Source organism: Panulirus ornatus, chromosome 14 (genome assembly GCF_036320965.1).
Source record: "Panulirus ornatus isolate Po-2019 chromosome 14, ASM3632096v1, whole genome shotgun sequence".
NCBI lineage: Eukaryota > Metazoa > Arthropoda > Malacostraca > Decapoda > Palinuridae > Panulirus > Panulirus ornatus.
Window position 1 is genome coordinate 48980649 of NC_092237.1, and position 20924 is coordinate 49001572.

The 20924-nt window shown below is 39.9% G+C and overlaps 1 protein-coding gene across 1 annotated transcript in view; it reads right to left on the reverse strand.

The window, feature by feature from the left end:
• Positions 1 to 20924, reverse strand: part of Khc-73 (Kinesin heavy chain 73) — a 785588-nt gene that overhangs the window by 273612 nt on the left and 491052 nt on the right. Inside the window, exon 20 of the mRNA XM_071670193.1 lies at positions 20033 to 20205. Within this exon, the coding sequence (XP_071526294.1) occupies positions 20033 to 20205 (173 nt within the window). The remainder of the gene's footprint in view (positions 1 to 20032; positions 20206 to 20924) is intronic.

A 20924-nucleotide genomic window follows, 5' to 3' on the forward strand; every position in this document is an offset into this window, starting at 1 on the left:
ATTTCAGTAATTAAAATAGTATTCATCCTAAGCATATTGGAGATCCTTAACCAAAAATTATCATGGACCAAACAGGAAATATTCTATACATCTTTAAAATCATAATTATTAAGACTAACACTTTTTTTTCTACATACAATGAGCATTTTCATACTTGAATCAACCTGATATTTCAGGGATTAAGTGTACTTCAGCAGGGCAGGTAAGTGATGTGAAAGGTGAGCTGATTATGAAGATTGTATTGGTGGAGAAAAAATGTTTTGAGGAAACAACTATAGGCGGCAGCAGTGTGTGAAATATTGAGAGTAGTTGAGGGACAAAGTGTGCTGAAGGAATAGGTGTTGGTGATGTGGGAGAAGAGCACTGAAGAAGTTGGTGGACAAGATGGAAGTGGCATTCTGAGGCAGTAGGGCAGAGTTGGGGAAGTCAGTTTAAATGAGAGATGTAGTGACATAATATGTATCAGGAGCAGTGTAAAGGTATCAATGAAGATATTATGGTGAAGAAGCAGGCACAGATGGTAAAGCTATTTTATGGTAGTGGTTGCAAGTGAAGGGGAAACAAGTTGTAAAGAAAAAAGAAAGGAGCAAGGGAATTCTAATAAGTGAGCAAGCAAAGGAGGTGAGGGATTAGTGGGGGATAAATGAGTAAAGGGTGAGAGTTGAAAGTGGGTGAGGGCAATGAAAAGAGATATGGCTGGAGGAGCGACTGAAGGTGAATTTTGAAACTAATGAAAGGTGAGGTAAATAGGAAAGGGTGGTAGAGTAAGTGGGAAAAGTTGCTGGCGGGGTTAAGGAGTGAGGGTGCTAGAATGAGAGAGGGGAGGTTAAAAGTTTTAGTGATTGTCAAGAATTGATACCTACCTAACTACATATACTTAAGATGAGACATTCCCATGATGGCAGGGCTAACACATTAAGCTTGCCGCTCATCTTGCATGATAAATAAGATGGTTTCTTTCTGCTGTTGTATGTCTGTTTATTCTAGGTTTATTTTGAATTGATTTTCAACCACAGTATTTTATTTTACATGTTTCTATAACTGCTCCTTGCATATTTCTCATTCCTCCAGGGAGAATATCATATGACTGTTCAATATTCCTACCAGGGAATTTGTATATTTTTGTCTGATGTAATTTTGGTTTGTTCTGTGGTAGTCTTGCAGACTTAATAACTCAGTAATTTCCTTTAGATGCTTTTATGTTCAATATGTTTCTTTTACACCTTCAATTTGTTGCCATGTACCTTTCTCTTCTTATTTCTAGAAGACAGAGTTCCAGTTCTTTCTGCCTTTCATGCGAGTTCAAGCATTCAATCCCCTCAATTTTGCTCAAGAAATGCTTCTGAATTCTTCACAATGCATTTATATTCATTAGTTTTGCTGGTGATTATACACTGCAATATTCAATTCTGCTTCCTATGTATACAATAGTTTTCAGTCCCTTAAAACAAAAGTTCTTAAATTTCACAACTCATTAATGGTTACAGAGGGCTATCATAACATGTTCTCTGAATGTTAGTTGATTATATATAATGACACCCAAATCTTTCACACTTGCTGGACTTCCTACTGCGTTCTATGCTGGGCCCTTATACTGTGTCACTAAGTGTTTGTACTTGTTATACAACATATCTAATCAAATTCATTCTCTTTAAATTTGATCATGTTATCTTCTCCCCATTTGAACATTGTGCTGAAGTCTACTTGCATCTCCATCTAATCAAATTCTCATACAACTATTTTGCTTACTCTGGTGCATATGTGAAACGTCTGAGGTAAAACCATGGAAAGGTCTGTGGATGTGGATAGGGAGTTGTGATTTCAGTGCATTACAAATGACGGCTAGAGACTGTGGCCTTCAGTACATTACAAATGATAACTAGAGACTGTGAGCGAATGTGGCCTTTATTTGTTTGTTTTCCTGGCACTACCTCACTGATGTGAGGGGTGGCAAAGATGTTATAGATTATATAAATGGTTAGCAAAGCACCTTAGCAATGTTCATGGAAAAATCTCTCCATCACATGTCATCAACAGCTCAGATTTTGTAAATGAAGTTAGGAAAATCAATTTGCCTGATCATAAGCTCATTAATTTTGATGTGAATTCCCTTTTCACAAAAGTTCCCACTGACAAAAATGAAACCATCACATACCTATGGAGGTAACTGCTTGATCTTTGTCTTGTCTAGCCCATGCCCATAAAAACTTTCATTGACTTAGTAGAGCTTTGTGTTTCTAATAATATTATCCAAGATGAAGGTAACTTTTATATACAGAAATTTGGTCTTGCCATGGGAAATCCACTTAGTCCTATCTCAGCAACTTATTCATGGAATACTCTGAGAGTGAAATTCTAACTTCAATCAATAATCATCCAAAAGTCTGGTTCAGATATGTTGAGGATGTGTGGTCCTTATGGTCATCTTCCCAAGATTGTGATGTTTTCTTTAATGAATCAAATAACACCCACTCCACCATCAAATTCAAGATTGAATGGGAAAAAGGCAAACAGCCATTTCTTGATGTGTTGATAACCCGGGAATCTGATCATTTGTCCTTTAAGATCTATAAGAAGCCTACCAACTCTGAATGTTATCTATATTCATTATTTTTCAGTACATGATTCTTCTGTAAAAAATGTCTGTAGTAAAGTCTAAGTTTTTTAGAGCACTACCGACATGTGATCCCATAAGCCTGGTAGATGAATGTAGTCATATAAGATGTAACTTTAAGCAGTTATGCTATCCTAAGTAATTTGTGAACAAGGCATGCTGAAAGCTAGGAAAACATTTTATGCATCTAGTAACAAAAATGTGACAAATGACGATAGGTCTAAATGTTTTGTGTTGCTCTATTCTCCCAACGTAGCTAAAGTAAGACAGGTAGTAAAAAACAGTGCCTTTATGCTCCCTTCCACTACAAGAACAGTATTGGTAAGACCTTACTTAAAAGCAGGCCAAATCATCCAACAATTGTGAGTGTTTATGCTGTCAAATGTAAGGGATGTCAAGATGTATACATTGGCCAGACCAGAAAAACTGTAGCCAAGAGATGTTATTGACACCGTCACTCATTACATGGGGATGACTAAAAACTGTGATCGCTGAACACTGTCATGAAAATGATTACCCTGTAGACCTTAAAAATCTGGTAACTTTATATCCTTCTGCTAATTACAATGCCCATAATGTCAATGAATGTCTTAATTGCTAATACTAAAAACTTCAATTTGTCCAAGGCAACTTTAAAGCCCAACCTATTATCAACTAAATCATTATGAAAGAATTAACAAGAGGCAAAAACATAAAAAAAACTGGTCCAAGACACATCTAACTACCCAGACCAACCCCACCACATAACCCTCCTTAAACACATGGTACCCCCTATTCTCCCTTTAACAGTCCTTGTTGGTTAGGATGCTGTGTTGTATATGATGATAGATGCCGGATGTACTTCTGCTGTGATGTTGGGATTAAAGTAACTATCAATTATTGCCACCTGATGAGGTAAATTGTGTCCATGAAACATGTGACACATGTATAGAAAATTTATATATATCTATTCATTTTGCTTTGTCGCTGTCTCCCGTGTTAGCGAGGTAGCGCAAGGAAGCAGATGAAAGAATGGCCCAACCCACCAATATACACATGTATATACATACACGTCCACACACGCAAATATACATACCTATACATCTCAATGTACACATATATATACACACACAGACATATACATATATACACATGTACATAATTCATACTGTCTGCTTTTATTTATTCCCATCGCCACCCTGCCACACATGAAATAACAACCCCCTCTCCCCTCATGTGTGCGAGGTAGCGCTAGGAAAAGACAACAAAGGCCACATTCGTTCACACTCAGTCTCTAGCTGTCATGTAATAATGCACCGAAACCACAGCTCCCTTTCCACATCCAGGCCCCACAGAACTTTCCATGGTTTACCCCAGATGCTTCACATGCCCTGATTCAATCCATTGACAGCACGTCGACCACTGTATACCACATTGTTCCAATTCACTCTATTCCTTGCATGCCTTTCACCCTCCTGCATGTTCAGGACCCGATCACTCAAAATCTTTTTCACTCCATCTTTCCACCTCCAATTTGGTCTCCCACTTCTCCTCGTTCCCTCCACCTCCGACACATATATCCTCTTGGTCAATCTTTCCTCACTCATTCTCTCCATGTGACCAAACCATTTCAAAACACCCTCTTCTGCTCTCTCAACCACACTCTTTTTATTTCCACACATCTCTCTTACCCTTACAATACTTACTCACACCACATATTGTCCTCAAACATCTCATTTCCAGCACATCCATCCTCCTGCGCACAACTCTATCCATAGCCCACGCCTCGCAACCATATAACATTGTTGGAACCACTATTCCTTCAAACATACCCATTTTTGCTTTCTGAGATAATGTTCTCGACTTCCAAACATTCTTCAAGGCTCCCAGAATTTTCGCCCCCTCCCCCACCCTATGATTCACTTCCACTTCCATGGTTCTATCCACTGCCAGATCCACTCCCAGATATCTAAAACACTTTACTTCCTCCAGTTTTTCTCCATTCAAACTTACCTCCCAACTGACGACCCTTAACCCTACTGTACCTAATAACCTTGCTCTCATTCACATTTGCTCTTAACTTTCTTCTTTCACACACTTTACCAAACTCAGCCACCAGCTACTGCAGTTTCTCACATGAATCAGCCACCAGCGCTGTATCATCAGTGAACAACAACTGACTCACTTTCCAAGCTCTCTCATCCACAACAGACTGCATACTTGCCCCTCTTTCCAAAACTCTTGCATTCACCTCCCTAACAACCCCAACCATAAACAAATTAAACAACCATGGAGACATCACACACCCCTGCTACAAACCTACATTCACTGAGTACCAATCACTTTCCTCTCTTCCTACATGTACACATGCCTTACATCCTCGATAAAAACTTTTCACTGCTTCTAATAACTTGCCTCCCACACCATATATTCTTAATACCTTCCAAAGAGCATCACTATCAACTTGTATCATATGCCTTCTCCAGATCCATAAATGCTACATACAAATCCATTTGCTTTTCTAAGTATTTCTCACATACATTCTTCAAAGCAAACACCTGATCCACACATCCTCTACCACTTCTGAAACCACACTGCTCTTCCCCAATCTGATGCCCTGTACATGCCTTTACCCTCTCAATCAATATCCTCCCATATAATTTACCAGGAATACTCAACAAACCATAGAATAAGCCATAAATAAACCATGGAAAGGTCTGCAGGGCCTAGATGTGGGTAGGGAGCTGTGGTTTCGGTGCATTACAAATGACAGCTCGAGACTGAGTGTGAACGAATGTGGCCTTTTTAGTCTGTTTTCCTGGCACTACTTCGCTGAAGCAGGGGTAGTGACAGAAATGGATGAAGGCAAGCAAGTATGAATAAGTACATGTGTATATATCTGTATGTCTGTGTATCTGTATGTATATGTATGTATACACTGATATGTATATACATGTGCGTTTATGTATTATACATGTATACGAGTGGTTGGGCCATTCTTCATCTGTTTCCTTGTGCTACCTCACTGATGTAGGAAACAACAATTAAGCATAATATATCTGGGATGGGGAGAAAAAATACTTCCCACATATTCCCTGCGCGTCACAGAAAGGGACTAAAAGGGGAGGGAGCAGGGGGCGGGAAATCCTCTCCTCCAGTTTTTCTTTTCCTAAGGAGGGAACAGAGAAGGAGTTCAAGTGAGGATTTTTCTCTCTAAGGCTCAGTCTTCTGTTCTTAACACTACCTTGCTAATGCAGGAAATGGCAAATATGTATGAAAAAAAAATATATATATGTATGTGTATGTATGTATACATGTATATTTATGAGAGGATGGGTCTTTATTCACCTGTTTGTTAGCACAACCTCGCTGAAGGGGGAAACAGCGATCAAGAACAATAAAAAAGTATAATAATAATGTATGTATGTATACATATTGTAATAGGTCACTTTGATGTGCATGATCTAGTATTTGCTGATAACCATGAAAAAAATCAAACACAGTTAGTTCCCAAGTGCACTTTTGCGTAATGATCACATCATCAGAAGAGATACAAGAATGAGATAGAAGACTTAGAACAGTCAGTTTATACACGAAGAAAAGGGGGAACTAAGATGTCTAGATGGATTCAACCAACTACAGCACCCATCTAACACGGAATTAGAAGCAACAAACATCAACAAAGCATTTAACAATGTACCCTGACATAATCTCTGATGCCCATTCCATCTATGAACTCCCATCAGGGGGTAGCCATAGCAAAAGGATCTCCACTTATCCCTGTTCTAACATGCCTTCCTTGCATTCAACATTCCATGTATTCTTCCAAATTTCTCTCCCTCCAGGGCTCTTCTACTTGTTTTCCCATGTCAAAGGTGGTCATCCTGACATCCGACTTGCAAAAGATATTTTTCAACATCCTCCACAAAAATTACAGAATTTGGTTGGCCAACTTCAAAACTGGCCAATAAGGCAGATTCACTTACAAAAGCATAACCTTTACAGTCCTTATGCTCTTCAGTTGAGTTCCCTATGGAGCAGTTTTTCTCCAACCCTCTTCAATATCTTCCAACATGACCACCCATTACCTCTTACAGACCACAGTAAGAAAGTCCTCTCATATGCAGACAATCTTATAATCACATCACTGCAACCTGACACTACAGTAGCAACAACAAACATGCAACACTACATAATAGAACAAGAACAGTGGCTCACCTAGAACAGAATGTCTGCTACTCCACAGAAGTCTTCAGTCACCCTTCTGACCTCAGACAGACACGAATCCAACCTGCACCCTCCCGCAACCTTGAATGGCCAATCACTCCTACTCAACAAAACACCAACTATTGTGGGCATCACATACGACACACACAACTATTCCTCAGCTGCCTGGTCTTCCACCCTGTCAAAAGCAAATATGTCAAAGCTACAATCCACACAAAACAAGGCACTGAGAACAATCACTGGCTGCCTTGCAACCACAAACACTCTGCATACACACAGTGAAACAAAGATCCTCCTAATTCAATCCCATCTCAATATTCTTGGTACTAAAGTCTTTGCAACAGCACTAGATCCTTCCCATAATTAACCACCAACCCCCAAGCAAAAACAAATACCCTACCCCATGCCTTACACTTCAGTAACATATGCACTTGGATCCTTCCATCCTAAACACTAACACTGACAAACACATACAAACTAAAATGACCTGACAAGAACTAAAAAATGCTCTCCAATTCAGTCTTAAACACTACGCCTCCAGACACACCCACCTGAAACCACTCTCTCCATACTCATACAAGTACACTTTCTCACTTAAGTTCTCGACATCAACAACACTACAAACACCAATTCTGCTTATCTCAAAACCCTTCATGCCAAAGAAATATCTATCACAATGAAGACACTAAAAATGAGCTTCTCAACTACCCAATCTCCCAACATGATATAAACACGAAATCACACCACAGTATGATCAATGGTCCTGAATGGTGGACATGACCAGTTTCCTGAATGGTGCAGGAGCCTCATAAAGACAAAGAACTCTTGGGGTAGGGCCCAGGAAATGTGTGTGTGTGTGTGTGTGTGTGTGTGTGTGTGTGTGTGTGTGTGTGTGTGCACATATATTATTTTTCATACTTAACCGCCGTTTCCTGCACTAGCAAGGCAGTGCCAGGAACATAAAAATAATGAATACATCTGCTCACATCCATTCTCAAGCTATCACGTGTAATGCACTGAACACAAAGCTCTCTATCCATAAACAGGCCTCACAGACCCTTCAATGGTTTAACCCAGATGCTTCACATGCCCTGGTTCAGTCCACATTGACAGCAGGTCAATCCTAGTATAGAACATCATTCCAATTCCCTCTATACCATGCACACCTTTCATCCTCCTGCTTGTTCAGGACCCGATATCTCAAAATCTTTTTCATTCCACCCTTCCATCTCCAAACTGGTCTCCCCACTCTCCTTGTGCCCTCCACTTCTGATACATACATCCTCTTTGTCAATCTCTTCCTCACTCATTTTCTATTTATGTCCTAAATATTTCAGTACCCCTCTTCTGCTCTCTCAACCACACTTTTTTATTACCACACCTGTCTCTTACACTTTCATTACTTACTTGACCAAACCACAGAACATATCACCCTCAAACATTTTATTTCCAACACACCCATCCTCCTCCACATGGTCTTATCTACATCCCATACCTTGCATCCATTAAAAGATATTGAAACTACTTTACCTTCAAACATACCCATTTTAGCCCTCCCAGGTAATGATCTCTCAGTTCACTTATTCTTCAGAACTTCCAGAACCTTTGCCCCCTCACCCACCCTATGCCTCACTTCTGCTTCCATGGTTCCATTTGCTGACATGTCCACTCCCTGGTATCTAAAACACTTAACTTTCTTCAGTTTTTTTTTTCCATTCAAACTCACACTCCAACTAACATGTACCTTGACTCTGATAAACATAATATCCTTGCTTTTATTTACATTTACTCTTAACTTCCTCCTTCCAAAGACCCTTTCAAACTCAGTCACCCACTTCTGCAGTTTATCAATCGAATCTGCCACCAAAGCTGTATCAACCTCAAACAAAAACTGACTCACTTCCTAAGCCCTTTCATCCCCCACAGACTGCATACTCACCCCTCTCTCCAAGACTCACAAACCTCCCTCACCAACCGATCCTAAACAAATTTAACAACCATGGTGACATCACACACCATGGCTGCAGACCAACTTTCCCTTGGAACCATTCACTCTCCTCACTTCCTACTCATATACATGCTTTGCACCCTTGATAAAAACTCCTAACTACTTCTAGCAGCTTTCCTCCCACACTGCATATTCTTAAAATCTTCCACAAGGCATCTTTATCAACCCTACCATATGCTTTCTTCACATCCATAAATGCCACTTTCAAATCCAAATGATTCTCTAAGTATTCCTCACGCACACTCAGTGCAAACACCTGTTCCAAACATCCTCAACCACTTCTGGTACCACAAAGTTCCTCCCCAGTCTGATGCTCTGTACATGCCTTCACTCTCTCAGGGGCACTCAACAAACTTATATCTCAGTAGTCTGAACACTCACCTTTATGCAGCATGCTTTTATTCAACAGCACTAAACATGCATTCCGCCAATCCTCAGGTACCTTATCATAATCCATAGATGCAATCAAAATACTAAATAGTCAATCAACAACAGTCACCCCCTTTCTTGATAAATTCAACAGCAAAACCATCCACTCCAGCCTCCTTGCAACATTTCATAAATGACCCAAACACCCTACATCTGCCACTCTATCATCAAACACATTTAAAAATCTTTAAAAACACTTACTTCATTTCCTCCTCATGCCATCACTACTTGTTATCGCTTCTCCCTTTTGCTCCATTCACCGATGTCCCCATTTGTTCTCTTGTCTTTTGCACATTATTTGTCTCCTTCCAAAACATCTTTTTATTCTCCCTAAAGTTTAATGAGATTCTCACCCAAACTCTCAATTGCCCTCTTTTCCAACCTGAGCACCTTCCTCTTGAGCTCCTGCTGCTTTCTCTTATACATCTCCCTATCATTTGTACTCCTTTCTAGTAAGTACCACCCAAATGCCTCCCTTTTCTCTTCCATTAGGTACTTTATTTCATCCAATCACTCACTACCCTTTCTAATCTGCCCACCTCCCACCTTTCGCATGCCACACACATCCCTTGCACATGCCATCAATGCTTCCCTAAATACCTCCCAATCCTTACCCCACTCCCCAAACTTCATTTGCTCTCACCATTTTCCATTTTCCACTCAATCTTTCCTGGTATTTCCTCACACAAATCTCCTTTCCAAGCTCACTTTCTCTCACCACTCTCCTCTTTTCTCCCCTACATTCTCTCCTCTTTTCTGAAAACCTCTCCAAATCTTCACCCTCACTTCCACAAGGAAGTGCTTAAACATCCCACCAGTTGCCCCTCCCAGAACATTTATACCACAAAGTCTCTCTTTCACATGCCTATCAATCAATACTATTTTATTTTTTTATTATACTTTGTCGCTGTCTCCCACGTTTGCGAGGTAGCGCAAGGAAACAGACGAAAGAAATGGCCCAACCCCCCCCATACACATGTATATACATACGTCCACACACGCAAATATACACACCTACACAGCTTTCCATGGTTTACCCCAGACGCTTCACATGCCTTGATTCAATCCACTGACAGCACGTCAACCCCGGTATACCACATCGCTCCAATTCACTCTATTCCTTGCCCTCCTTTCACCCTCCTGCATGTTCAGGCCCCGATCACACAAAATCTTTTTCACTCCATCTTTCCACCTCCAATTTGGTCTCCCTCTTCTCCTCGTTCCCTCCACCTCCGACACATATATCCTCTTGGTCAATCTTTCCTCACTCATTCTCTCCATGTGCCCAAACCACTTCAAAACACCCTCTTCTGCTCTCTCAACCACGCTCTTTTTATTTCCACACATCTCTCTTACGTTACTCACTCGATCAAACCACCTCACACCACACATTGTCCTCAAACATCTCATTTCCAGCACATCCATCCTCCTGCGCACAACTCTATCCATAGCCCACGCCTCGCAACCATACAACATTGTTGGAACCACTATTCCTTCAAACATACCCATTTTTGCTTTCCGAGATAATGTTCTCGACTTCCACACATTCTTCAAGGCCCCCAGAATTTTCGCCCCCTCCCCCACCCTATGATCCACTTCCGCTTTCATGGTTCCATCCGCTGCCAGATCCACTCCCAGATATCTAAAACACTTCACTTCCTCCAGTTTTTCTCCATTCAAACTCACCTCCCAATTGACTTGACCCTCAACCCTACTGTACCTAATAACCTTGCTCTTATTCACATTTACTCTTAACTTTCTTCTTCCACACACTTTACCAAACTCAGTCACCAGCTTCTGCAGTTTCTCACATGAATCAGCCACCAGCGCTGTATCATCAGCGAACAACAACTGACTCACTTCCCAAGCTCTCTCATCCCCAACAGACTTCATACTTGCCCCTCTTTCCAAAACTCTTGCATTTACCTCCCTAACAACCCCATCCATAAACAAATTAAACAACCATGGAGACATCACACACCCCTGCCGCAAACCTACATTCACTGAGAACCAATCACTTTCCTCTCTTCCTACACGTACACATGCCTTACATCCTCGGTAAAAACTTTTCACTGCTTCTAACAACTTTCCTCCCACACCATATATTCTTAATACCTTCCACAGAGCATCTCTATCAACTCTATCATATGCCTTCTCCAGATCCATAAATGCTACATACAAATCCATAATAATAATAATATATTGTGGACATGGCAGCAAATGGAACCATGGAAGCAGAAGTGAGTCAGAGGGGAGGAGGTTCTGGGAGCACTTACAAATATGTGGAAAGAGAGGTTGTTATATGGGAGGGTAAAAATGATTATGTTTGAAGGAACAGAAGCCCCAGCAATGCTGTATGAAAACAATGCATGAGATATAGACATGGATGAGCAGAAGAGGAATGAGGTGTTGAAATGAAATGTACGAAGACAATATGTGAAGAGAGGTGGTTTGATTGGGTATATATTAAAAGGGTAAGAGTGGTGTGATAATAAGAAGAGCATGATTGAAAGAACTGAAAAGGGTGTGCTGAAATAGTATGAGCATATGGAGTGAAAGAGTGAAGACAGTTTGACAAAGAGAATTTAAGTGTCAGAAGCAGAAGGGACAAGTAGGAGACCAAGCTGGAGATGGAATGATGGAATGAAAACAAGTAAACATGCAGCAAGTGACAGGCATACACAGGATTGAGTGAACTGGAATGATGTGGTACACATACAATGAAATTTCTAACTAACAAATCAACATCATAATCACCAGCTTTCTTCTAAACCTGATCTGCAATCCCACTGATTTCAGCCATTTTGGCAAACTTCATCTTATGCTATGCTTTCACCATCTCTAATCTTTTCATTAAAGCACTTCCATAATTTTCTCACTTTGCATACCTCAGCATCAAAACATCCCACACTTGCCAACCTATCATTAAACACCTTTAAGAATCCTTTAAAATATTCACTCCATATCCTCTTCATTCCTCCCAGTTACTACTTCCCTGTTTGCTTCCATCACTGAAGTTCCCATTTGTTTGCATCTTCTCACACCATTCAGCTCCTTCTAAAACATTTTCTTATTCACCCTGAAGTTTGTTGATATTCACTCATACCTACCTTCATTAACCCTTTTTTTCAGCCCCTTGACTTTCCTCTTGACCTCCTTCCACTTTCTCTTGAACATTTTCCAAGCACTTGCACTCCTTCCTTGCACATAACACCCATACAACACTTTTCTGTTTCACTAAGAACCTAATTTCATCATCACAACTCTCACTAGCCTTTCTCTTCCACCCAACTTCCACCTTCTGCTTGCCACATACTTCTCTCACATGTAGGCAATTCTACAGTAAATCTCTCCTATCTTCTCTTCTCAAAAGCCTCTTTTCCAAGCTCACTTACTTTCACAATTCTCATTTCATCAATATAATTTCCTCTTTCCCTAAATCATTTACAAACTTTCATCCTTCACCTCCACCAATTAATTTTCTAACAGCCCATCAGCTACCCCTCTCAACACATTCAAATCTATGAGTCTCTCCTTTGCATGCCTACGGCTAGTACATAATCCAATGATGCCTCTTTCCATCTTCCCTACTCACGTATGTAACTCATGCATGTTAACTATTTTTATTCACAACATCAGGCACCCCATATTCCCCCTAATCATTTACTAAACTGCCATGTTATGCCTTCTCTCATTTAAATAACCCATTGTTAATAACTGACCCCTTGTATCAAACTATCTGACACATTTACCATCTACTAAAACAATCCTTTTCCTTCTTCAATTCTCTCATCTCCAGGTGCATCTATCTACCAATCTATATCTCTGACACCTATTCACTCCAGGAATTCCCATCAAGGGATGGCCACAGCAAAGAGAGTCTCCACTTATCCCTGTCCTTACATGCCCCCCTCACATACAACATTCCACACATTCTTACACTATTTCTCTCCCTCCAGTATACCTTCATCCTATTTGCCCATGTCACAGGTGGTCTTCCACTCAAACCAACCCCTTTAATTGTATGATCAAACACTTTCCTTGTAAACTCCCAGTCTTGCATTCTTTCCACATGCCCAAACCACCTCAAAGAATTATGTTTCACCCATTCTACCACTCCACACTTCACTCCCATTGCATACCCTAACATACCCCATCTCTCATACACCCTTTCATTTCTTTCTTTGTTCCATCTAGTTACAACACATGCTCTTCTAAAATGGCTGATTTCCATAGCCTGGATTCTTGACCTCTGTAACTCATGCCACGTCCATGTATTGGCTCCATCGGTCAGGGTTGGGAGGACTATGCTGTCCCTTAATACTCTCTTCACTTCCATACTTATACCTCTACCCTTCATTATTCTATTAAGGAAAGCAATGCCTCTCTACCCCTTATCTCTCCTTCCATATCAACACACTCACCCAAGACAGTTTCTATGTACTTAAATTCTTTCACTTCTTCTGGTCTTTTTCCAAATATCCAAAGCACAATTTAGTACCTTCCTTCTTTGATTCTATATGGTTTTACAAAATCAATACTTTCACTGTTTCCCTTCAAAAACCATTACTTTACTTTTACTTGCATTTACCTTCAATTGTCTATGCTTACATACACTTCATAAAACACACTTACAACCTTCTGCAACTACTCTTCACTCTAAGCAAACAATACAGTATCATCTGCAAACAGGTTTGCCACTAGCCACCATATCTCGTTGCCACACTCCATTTCTGCACCCTTTTTCCACAGTTTTGCTTTCATCTCTCTTTTCACTCAATCCATATATAAATCAAAAAGCCGCAGTGACATCTTACAGCCCTCCCTCACACCTACATGTATCCCAACACTTTCGCTCCACTCTCCATCCACTCTTACACATGCGTTTGCTCCTCTATAGAAGGCTTTCACACCAACAACTGTCCCCTTATTCCATACATCCTTAACATCCCACAAAGCATTCCACTCGACTCTCATAAGCTAGATCCATAAAAGCTGCATACAACTTCTTATCTTTTGCTTGATACTTTTCCAGAGTCACCTTTACTATAAAAATAGTGGTTCCAACAATGTTATATGGTTGTAAGGCATGGGCCCCACGACAAAGTATAAAAAAAAACTTTTCCTGGTATGCTTAACAGAGTTTTGTCATACATATTTGCCATTTCCCGCATTAGCGAGGTAGCGTTAAGAACAGAGGACTGAGCCTTAGAGGGAATATCCTCACTTGGCCCCCTTCTCTCTTCCTTTTTTTGGAAAATTAAAAAACATAGCAGACTCATTCCCCTATAATTGCTACATACATCCTTAGCACCTTTTCCTTTGAAGAAAGGTTCAATAATAGCTTTCACCCAATCCTCAGGCACCACAAGCTTCTATTTCCATGCTGAATTACATATAAGATGCATTCACTCTATCATACTTTCTCCTCCATACTTCAGCATTTCAGCCATAATCCCATCTACTCCAGGTGTCTTTCCTACTTTCAGCCTCAGTATTGCCCTTCATACCTCCCTTTTTGCTAAAGACAATTGCACTTGTGCCCTTCTTACCTCCCTTTTTGCTACAGACACTTGCACTTGTATCTTCTTCCTACCATCCTCCATACCTATACATATAACAACTGCTGCCTCTCCTTCTCCTAAATTTATCAGTTCTTCAAAATACCCTATCCATCTCCCTCTCACTTCCCCCTTTTGATTCAGCAACTTTACTTCCTTACTTCTTGCATCAACATTTCCACTCTTACATCCACCTCTTTCCTTGTTCACCTCCCTCCAATATAGTTTCTTATCATCCCAAAAGGTTCCCCTTAACTTCTTTCCAAAACCTTCATCTGCTCAGTCTTCCCTCCCCATTTGCTGAACTTCCACTGGTACATTCCTATCAAGCAATCTACCACCTGGTACATTCCTATCAAGCAATCTACCACATGCCTATTTCTTCTCTTCAACAGCATTTCTAATCTCTTCTGTCCACCATAAATTGCCCTTTATATTTCTGTATCTCACTACCTTGCATCCAACTAGTGATTCTACAACCTTTAACAGTATTTCTAAACATCTTAAACATCTCATTCACACATGACTGCATTCGTACATTCACTGCACTTCCATCTAAGCTTTCAATTACCTTCCTTTCATACTTCTCCCTGCATTGTTTCTGATTCATCTTCTCGCTTGCCAACACTCTTACCTCTCCATTCTTCCTTACACCATACCTCTACTTCTCTCTGATCCTCTAATCAAGCATGGCCTTTCTCAATCTTTCATCCACTCCCACATAGTCAATCAAAACTTTTTGCTCCTCTTCCATCATTCCTCATCCATGTATATCTGTGAATCATCTTGTACTGAAAAAAGGTGTTTGCAAGGAATAAACCCCTCTCAGCACAAATATCCACCAGATAACTTCTGTTCCCATTTACCTCAGGCACTCCCCATTTACCAACTATCTCACCAATTTCATCACATCCCACTTTTGCATTCATATCCCCCAATACGACCATGTTTCTCTCATTCTTAAAACCATTTATAAAGTCATTCAAATTTCTTCAGAAAAGCATGTCATCCTTACCTCATACAGTCTTCAAATTCACAAGTGCAAATACACATACTCATACTTACATCACAATCCTAATCCTTCTTTTCACCCACACTATTTTTCATCCATTCCATCTATGCTCTGTAAAATACTCCCATACTCTTAGTGATAGTAGAATTGCACATCCTTCTTTTCCTCTTCATCGACAATTTTCACTCATTCCTGTCCATACCAGGTCTTCCATACCCTCTCATAACTTGCATTCATCATTTCCACTTTCACTCGACACACCCTATCCAAGGATATGGGTTTCCACAATCCCTTGCACATCCACTCTAAAACTTTTAAACCTCTCCGCAATCTCCCTCCTTTTACTCTCATCATTCACATTCAGCCCCATCACCCTCAACCACTCATCTCTTTTAACCCTCAAAAAAGATGGTAAACTCCAGTACTGCTTCTTAGCCTTTTGTGTCTCACCCTTGACAGGTCACTGGCAGAGGGCAACTCCAGAGCAGTGTTTCGAGAGACAGCAAGGCTCTAAAATTGTTAAAAAACAAAGTGACAGGCACAACTCAAGTGTTTGCCCAAATCTAAAAGTACTGCCCTCATGTAATTGGGCAATGCCTCCCCTTTAGTTCCCCCCCTAAAGGGTGTAATAACAAGTCACCACAAGAAGACAGGGTGAGACTTGGATACTCGAGTAAAACTAGAGTATCCCCTCGAGATGCTTAAACTTAATAACTTTTCCCAGTTTTCAGCTTCCTTTACTTTCTATAGTAGCAGCATCTCCAACCTCAGTGGTCACAATACTGCCACTGTGCATAAGCTCTAAAAAGCACCATCTTACAATCCACTTTCATCTTTACCTACATCATTCTGGGGCTCAACTCCCTACATTTTCACTAATTTCCACAACTCCCCCATCAGCTGTATCCCTTATATCAATGTTTGACTTTACACCTTAGACACTCCAATACTATTCGTCCCCTTTCCTTTTAGCTTTGCTCTGCTCTGCTCAGAGATAGAATATCTAGGTTCCTCTCCTCAACTCAAACATACAACCTACTTCTTTCTTCTTCTTGTCTTGGTTACATCTACACACAATCAGACAACCAGGCCTGGGACTTTGAAAGAGAATGAGCAGTGAGGAATACTATCTAGACACTTATGTTCCAACTTTTAGAAATTAAAGATACAATAAGAGTATGGTTTCCAGTCCCTCTTTCACCATCCATTCAAACACCTTCTAAAACATGCATGGAATATGTGGGAAGTATTCTTTCTTCCTTATCCCCAGATCTATGGGATTCAAGCTGTTTGTTAACTTAGGTGAGTATACAAGTAAAATTCATGGAAGAAAAATTTTTCATTCATTTTTGCAATTTCTATGTAAATTACTATTTCTCTTTATTCATTATGGATCATGATGATAATAATAAAAATAATACAAAAATGAAAAATAAATTTTCGTGTCAGTTCCAGAAAATGTATCTCCTTCTAATATCAAAAAAGAGGCAGAAAGTATCCAATCAATACTTTCATTTTCTGCTTGATGATTGTTGACATTTTGCAAACCAGCCTAAAGTTTAACTATACAGCAAAAGTATTAAACTGGATGAAAATCTGCTGTGACTAGCAATTTAGATTTATTATATTTGTTTCATCAATGTCACAAGAACAAACACAATGCCTACCTGCTGAGAAACATTATATAGAACTGTATAGCAGTGTTGGGACATAAAAAAGACAGGCACCAAAAAAGTTTGAGCAGTATCAAAGCGCTATATCGTGACACTCCATTTTCATGTAAATATGGGGTTAGACACCATTCAGCATTAAAACACTCATAAACTACACTCAAAACTTTATGTAATTAATGGAAATAATGTGCCAAATAACATTCAAAACATTATTAATGCAATGTAAATAATATACAGCACATACAGAAAATGATAGGCAGGTATATGCATATTTGTCATATCCACATTTGTTTAGGACTCAAGGATAGGCTAGGTATGAATATATAGATAATTATGATATCATGCATTAGGCAAAAACTTAATAAAGAGATCTATATAAAAAAAATACTACAAAGCATAAATTAAATACAATTTATCATATCATTCACCCAGAACATGATATACCGATATACAATCAATGCCTCAGCTTGCCTAGCTGAACTGCTAATGCTTTTCTGTACAAATCAATTTTCCATTACTGTTCTTTATATGCAGCACATAAGACACTTCTTTCTAAAACAGATATTCCAAATGTCACCCCGCATCTGATACAGTGAAGGTCAGGTTTAGAATGAGTATACCATTGGTACAAGCCATATCCATTCATATGACATACAGGATTTCACATCCTCTGTATTTAATAAACCTGAAGCTTCTAATAATCCTGAATAATTCATTTTATACAATGAAGTCATCACTAAAATCTTGGTGGAACACAGACCATGTAATGATACAGATGCTACAAAAGATTATTTAGTAAACTACCTCCCCATCAGTAACCTTTCCCCACTTGTATCTACAGAACAATATCACTTCCTTCACCCACCAATACCTGAGAAACTAGAATCCTCATCTACCCAAACAGTAGTTGAGGTACAAGACTTGTCACCTCCTCCACCATTATCTGAGGAACAATACTCATCACCTTCACAATCAGTACCTGAGGAATAAAGCTCCTTGCCTACCCCACCAGCACCTGAGGAGCCAAGCTCTTTGCTTTTCCGAACAGTACCTGAGGAACAAGGCTCTGAGCTTCCTCCAATAGTGCCTGAAGAACAAGGTCCCTCACCTCCCCCTTTACGATGCAGATACTGCTCTCATTAAAGCCTCAATGGCAAGCAACTGATGAGCTGCCAGACCCATGCCGAAGTACATTCAGTTCTTACCACAACCTCGCTAATACAGGAAATGGTGAATATGTATGAAAAAAAAAAACTACTGTATCATGTACAATGAGAAGAGTTACTATATGGAATGTCACAAGTACATTATCATCATAATCAGAAAACCATAAGTGGAAGTCAATACCACAATTGTGATGATATGCAAGAGAAACGTATTCACTACACATATCAGTCGTGGCACTAACATTAAGTGCCTTTTTTTGAATAATGATAACATCATGGAGAAAGCATAAGCAAGGAAGGGTACAAGAAAATGGGGCAAATGGAAAGTTACTAAATGCTTTGAGGAGTTTTACAAGGAGGGTAAGGCATGTGTAAAAGTAGGAGAGAAGGTTAGTGATTCTCTGTGAAAGTGGATCTGTGTCAACAAAGTTCATGGACATGGTGGTGAGGAAGGTATATGCAAGGTTTTTAAGAGAAAGGGGCATGTCTTCATTTTGCAAGGGATGGTAGGTTATGGGAAGTGAATCAAGCACTGTTTATAGATGAGAATGCTCTGGTGGCAAACTCCACAGAGTAGTTCCTGAAGCTGGTGACAGAATTTGGGAGAATGTGTGAGAGGAGAAAGTTTAGAGAAAATATGACCAAAAGTAAGATAATATGGTGTAGCACAAGGATGATTCACAGCAAAATTCCTCATACATCAAGCTAAAGTGCGTCGAGTAACAATAAAATGTCAGAAAACACAAGCATAAAAATCAGAACAAAGTCAAGAGATAGTATACACTAAAAAGCAATATGCATTCAGGAGGATAACTAGTCATACAAAGGGAGGCTCATTAGTATGAGTTGGGATGAGAATGTAAATGTAAGAAATTGTATCACTGGAATATTCAGCATTTATCCTATGGAAACTATTCCATCAACAAATATATAAACTTGGTGCAAACAATGAAAATCAAGAGACATATATATTCGAATGAAAGGTCATTTTTTCACATTAACACAATGGACATTGGTTGAAGTTATGCAAGTGAACTGAATACTTGTAAGCACATGATCCAGCCTTTGGAATCGGTTGTGTGGTTAACAATTTAAGCTAGACAAAAAGATAGCCAGTACTATGAATGGATGAGTGTTAAAAGAAAGTGAGTGGTATAAAAAGGAATGGTTTAAATGAAAAATTAAAGGTAAACTGACAGACAGCTTAAGTACATACATACATGAAGAGGTGGATCAGAATAAAGGAGCACATATCTACTACACCAAATGGATGGGGTTTGGTCAGGGCCACCCAAAGCAGAGCAATATATCAAAAATTCTGTAATATTAAGAAATGGACAGACATTTTACACTGAATTCTTACCTGTCAACAAGAGAACGTGCTTTTGCCAACTGCTGGTCAACTTCCCACCCTGATCGAGTTAAACCAAAGCCAGCTGATCTGTGACCCCATACTTCAATTGAGAGTGCACCATCTGCACAGTGCTCCAAAAAGTCTTCTGTTACTAATACAGTGTAGTCTCTCGAGTGTTCAAACTGCAATATAAATTGTTACTTACTGAACATGTAAACCCATAAATGTAAGCAAAGGCAATCTTTTTTCCTACACACATCTCCCCAACTATGACAAACAACAGGCTTTTTAGTTCAAAATATACTTATTTCATATATTTGGAGATTTTTTTTTTTTTTTTTTATACTTTGTCGCTGTCTCCCGCGTTTGCGAGGTAGCGCAAGGAAACAGACGAAAGAAATGGCCCAACCCCCCCATACACATGTATATACATACGTCCACACACGCAAATATACATACCTACACAGCTTTCCATGGTTTACCCCAGACGCTTCACATGCCTTGATTCAATCCACTGACAGCACGTCAACCCCGGTATACCACATCGCTCCAATTCACTCTATTCCTTGCCCTCCTTTCACCCTCCTGCATGTTCAGGCCCCGATCACACAAAATCTTTTTCACTCCATCTTTCCACCTCCAATTTGGTCTCCCTCTTCTCCTCGTTCCCTCCACCTCCGACACATATATCCTCTTGGTCAATCTTTCCTCACTCATTCTCTCCATGTGCCCAAACCACTTCAAAACACCCTCTTCTGCTCTCTCAACCACGCTCTTTTCATTTCCACACATCTCTTACCCTTACGTTACTCACTCGATCAAACCACCTCACACCACACATTGTCCTCAAACATCTCATTTCCAGCACATCCATCCTCCTGCGCACAACTCTATCCATAGC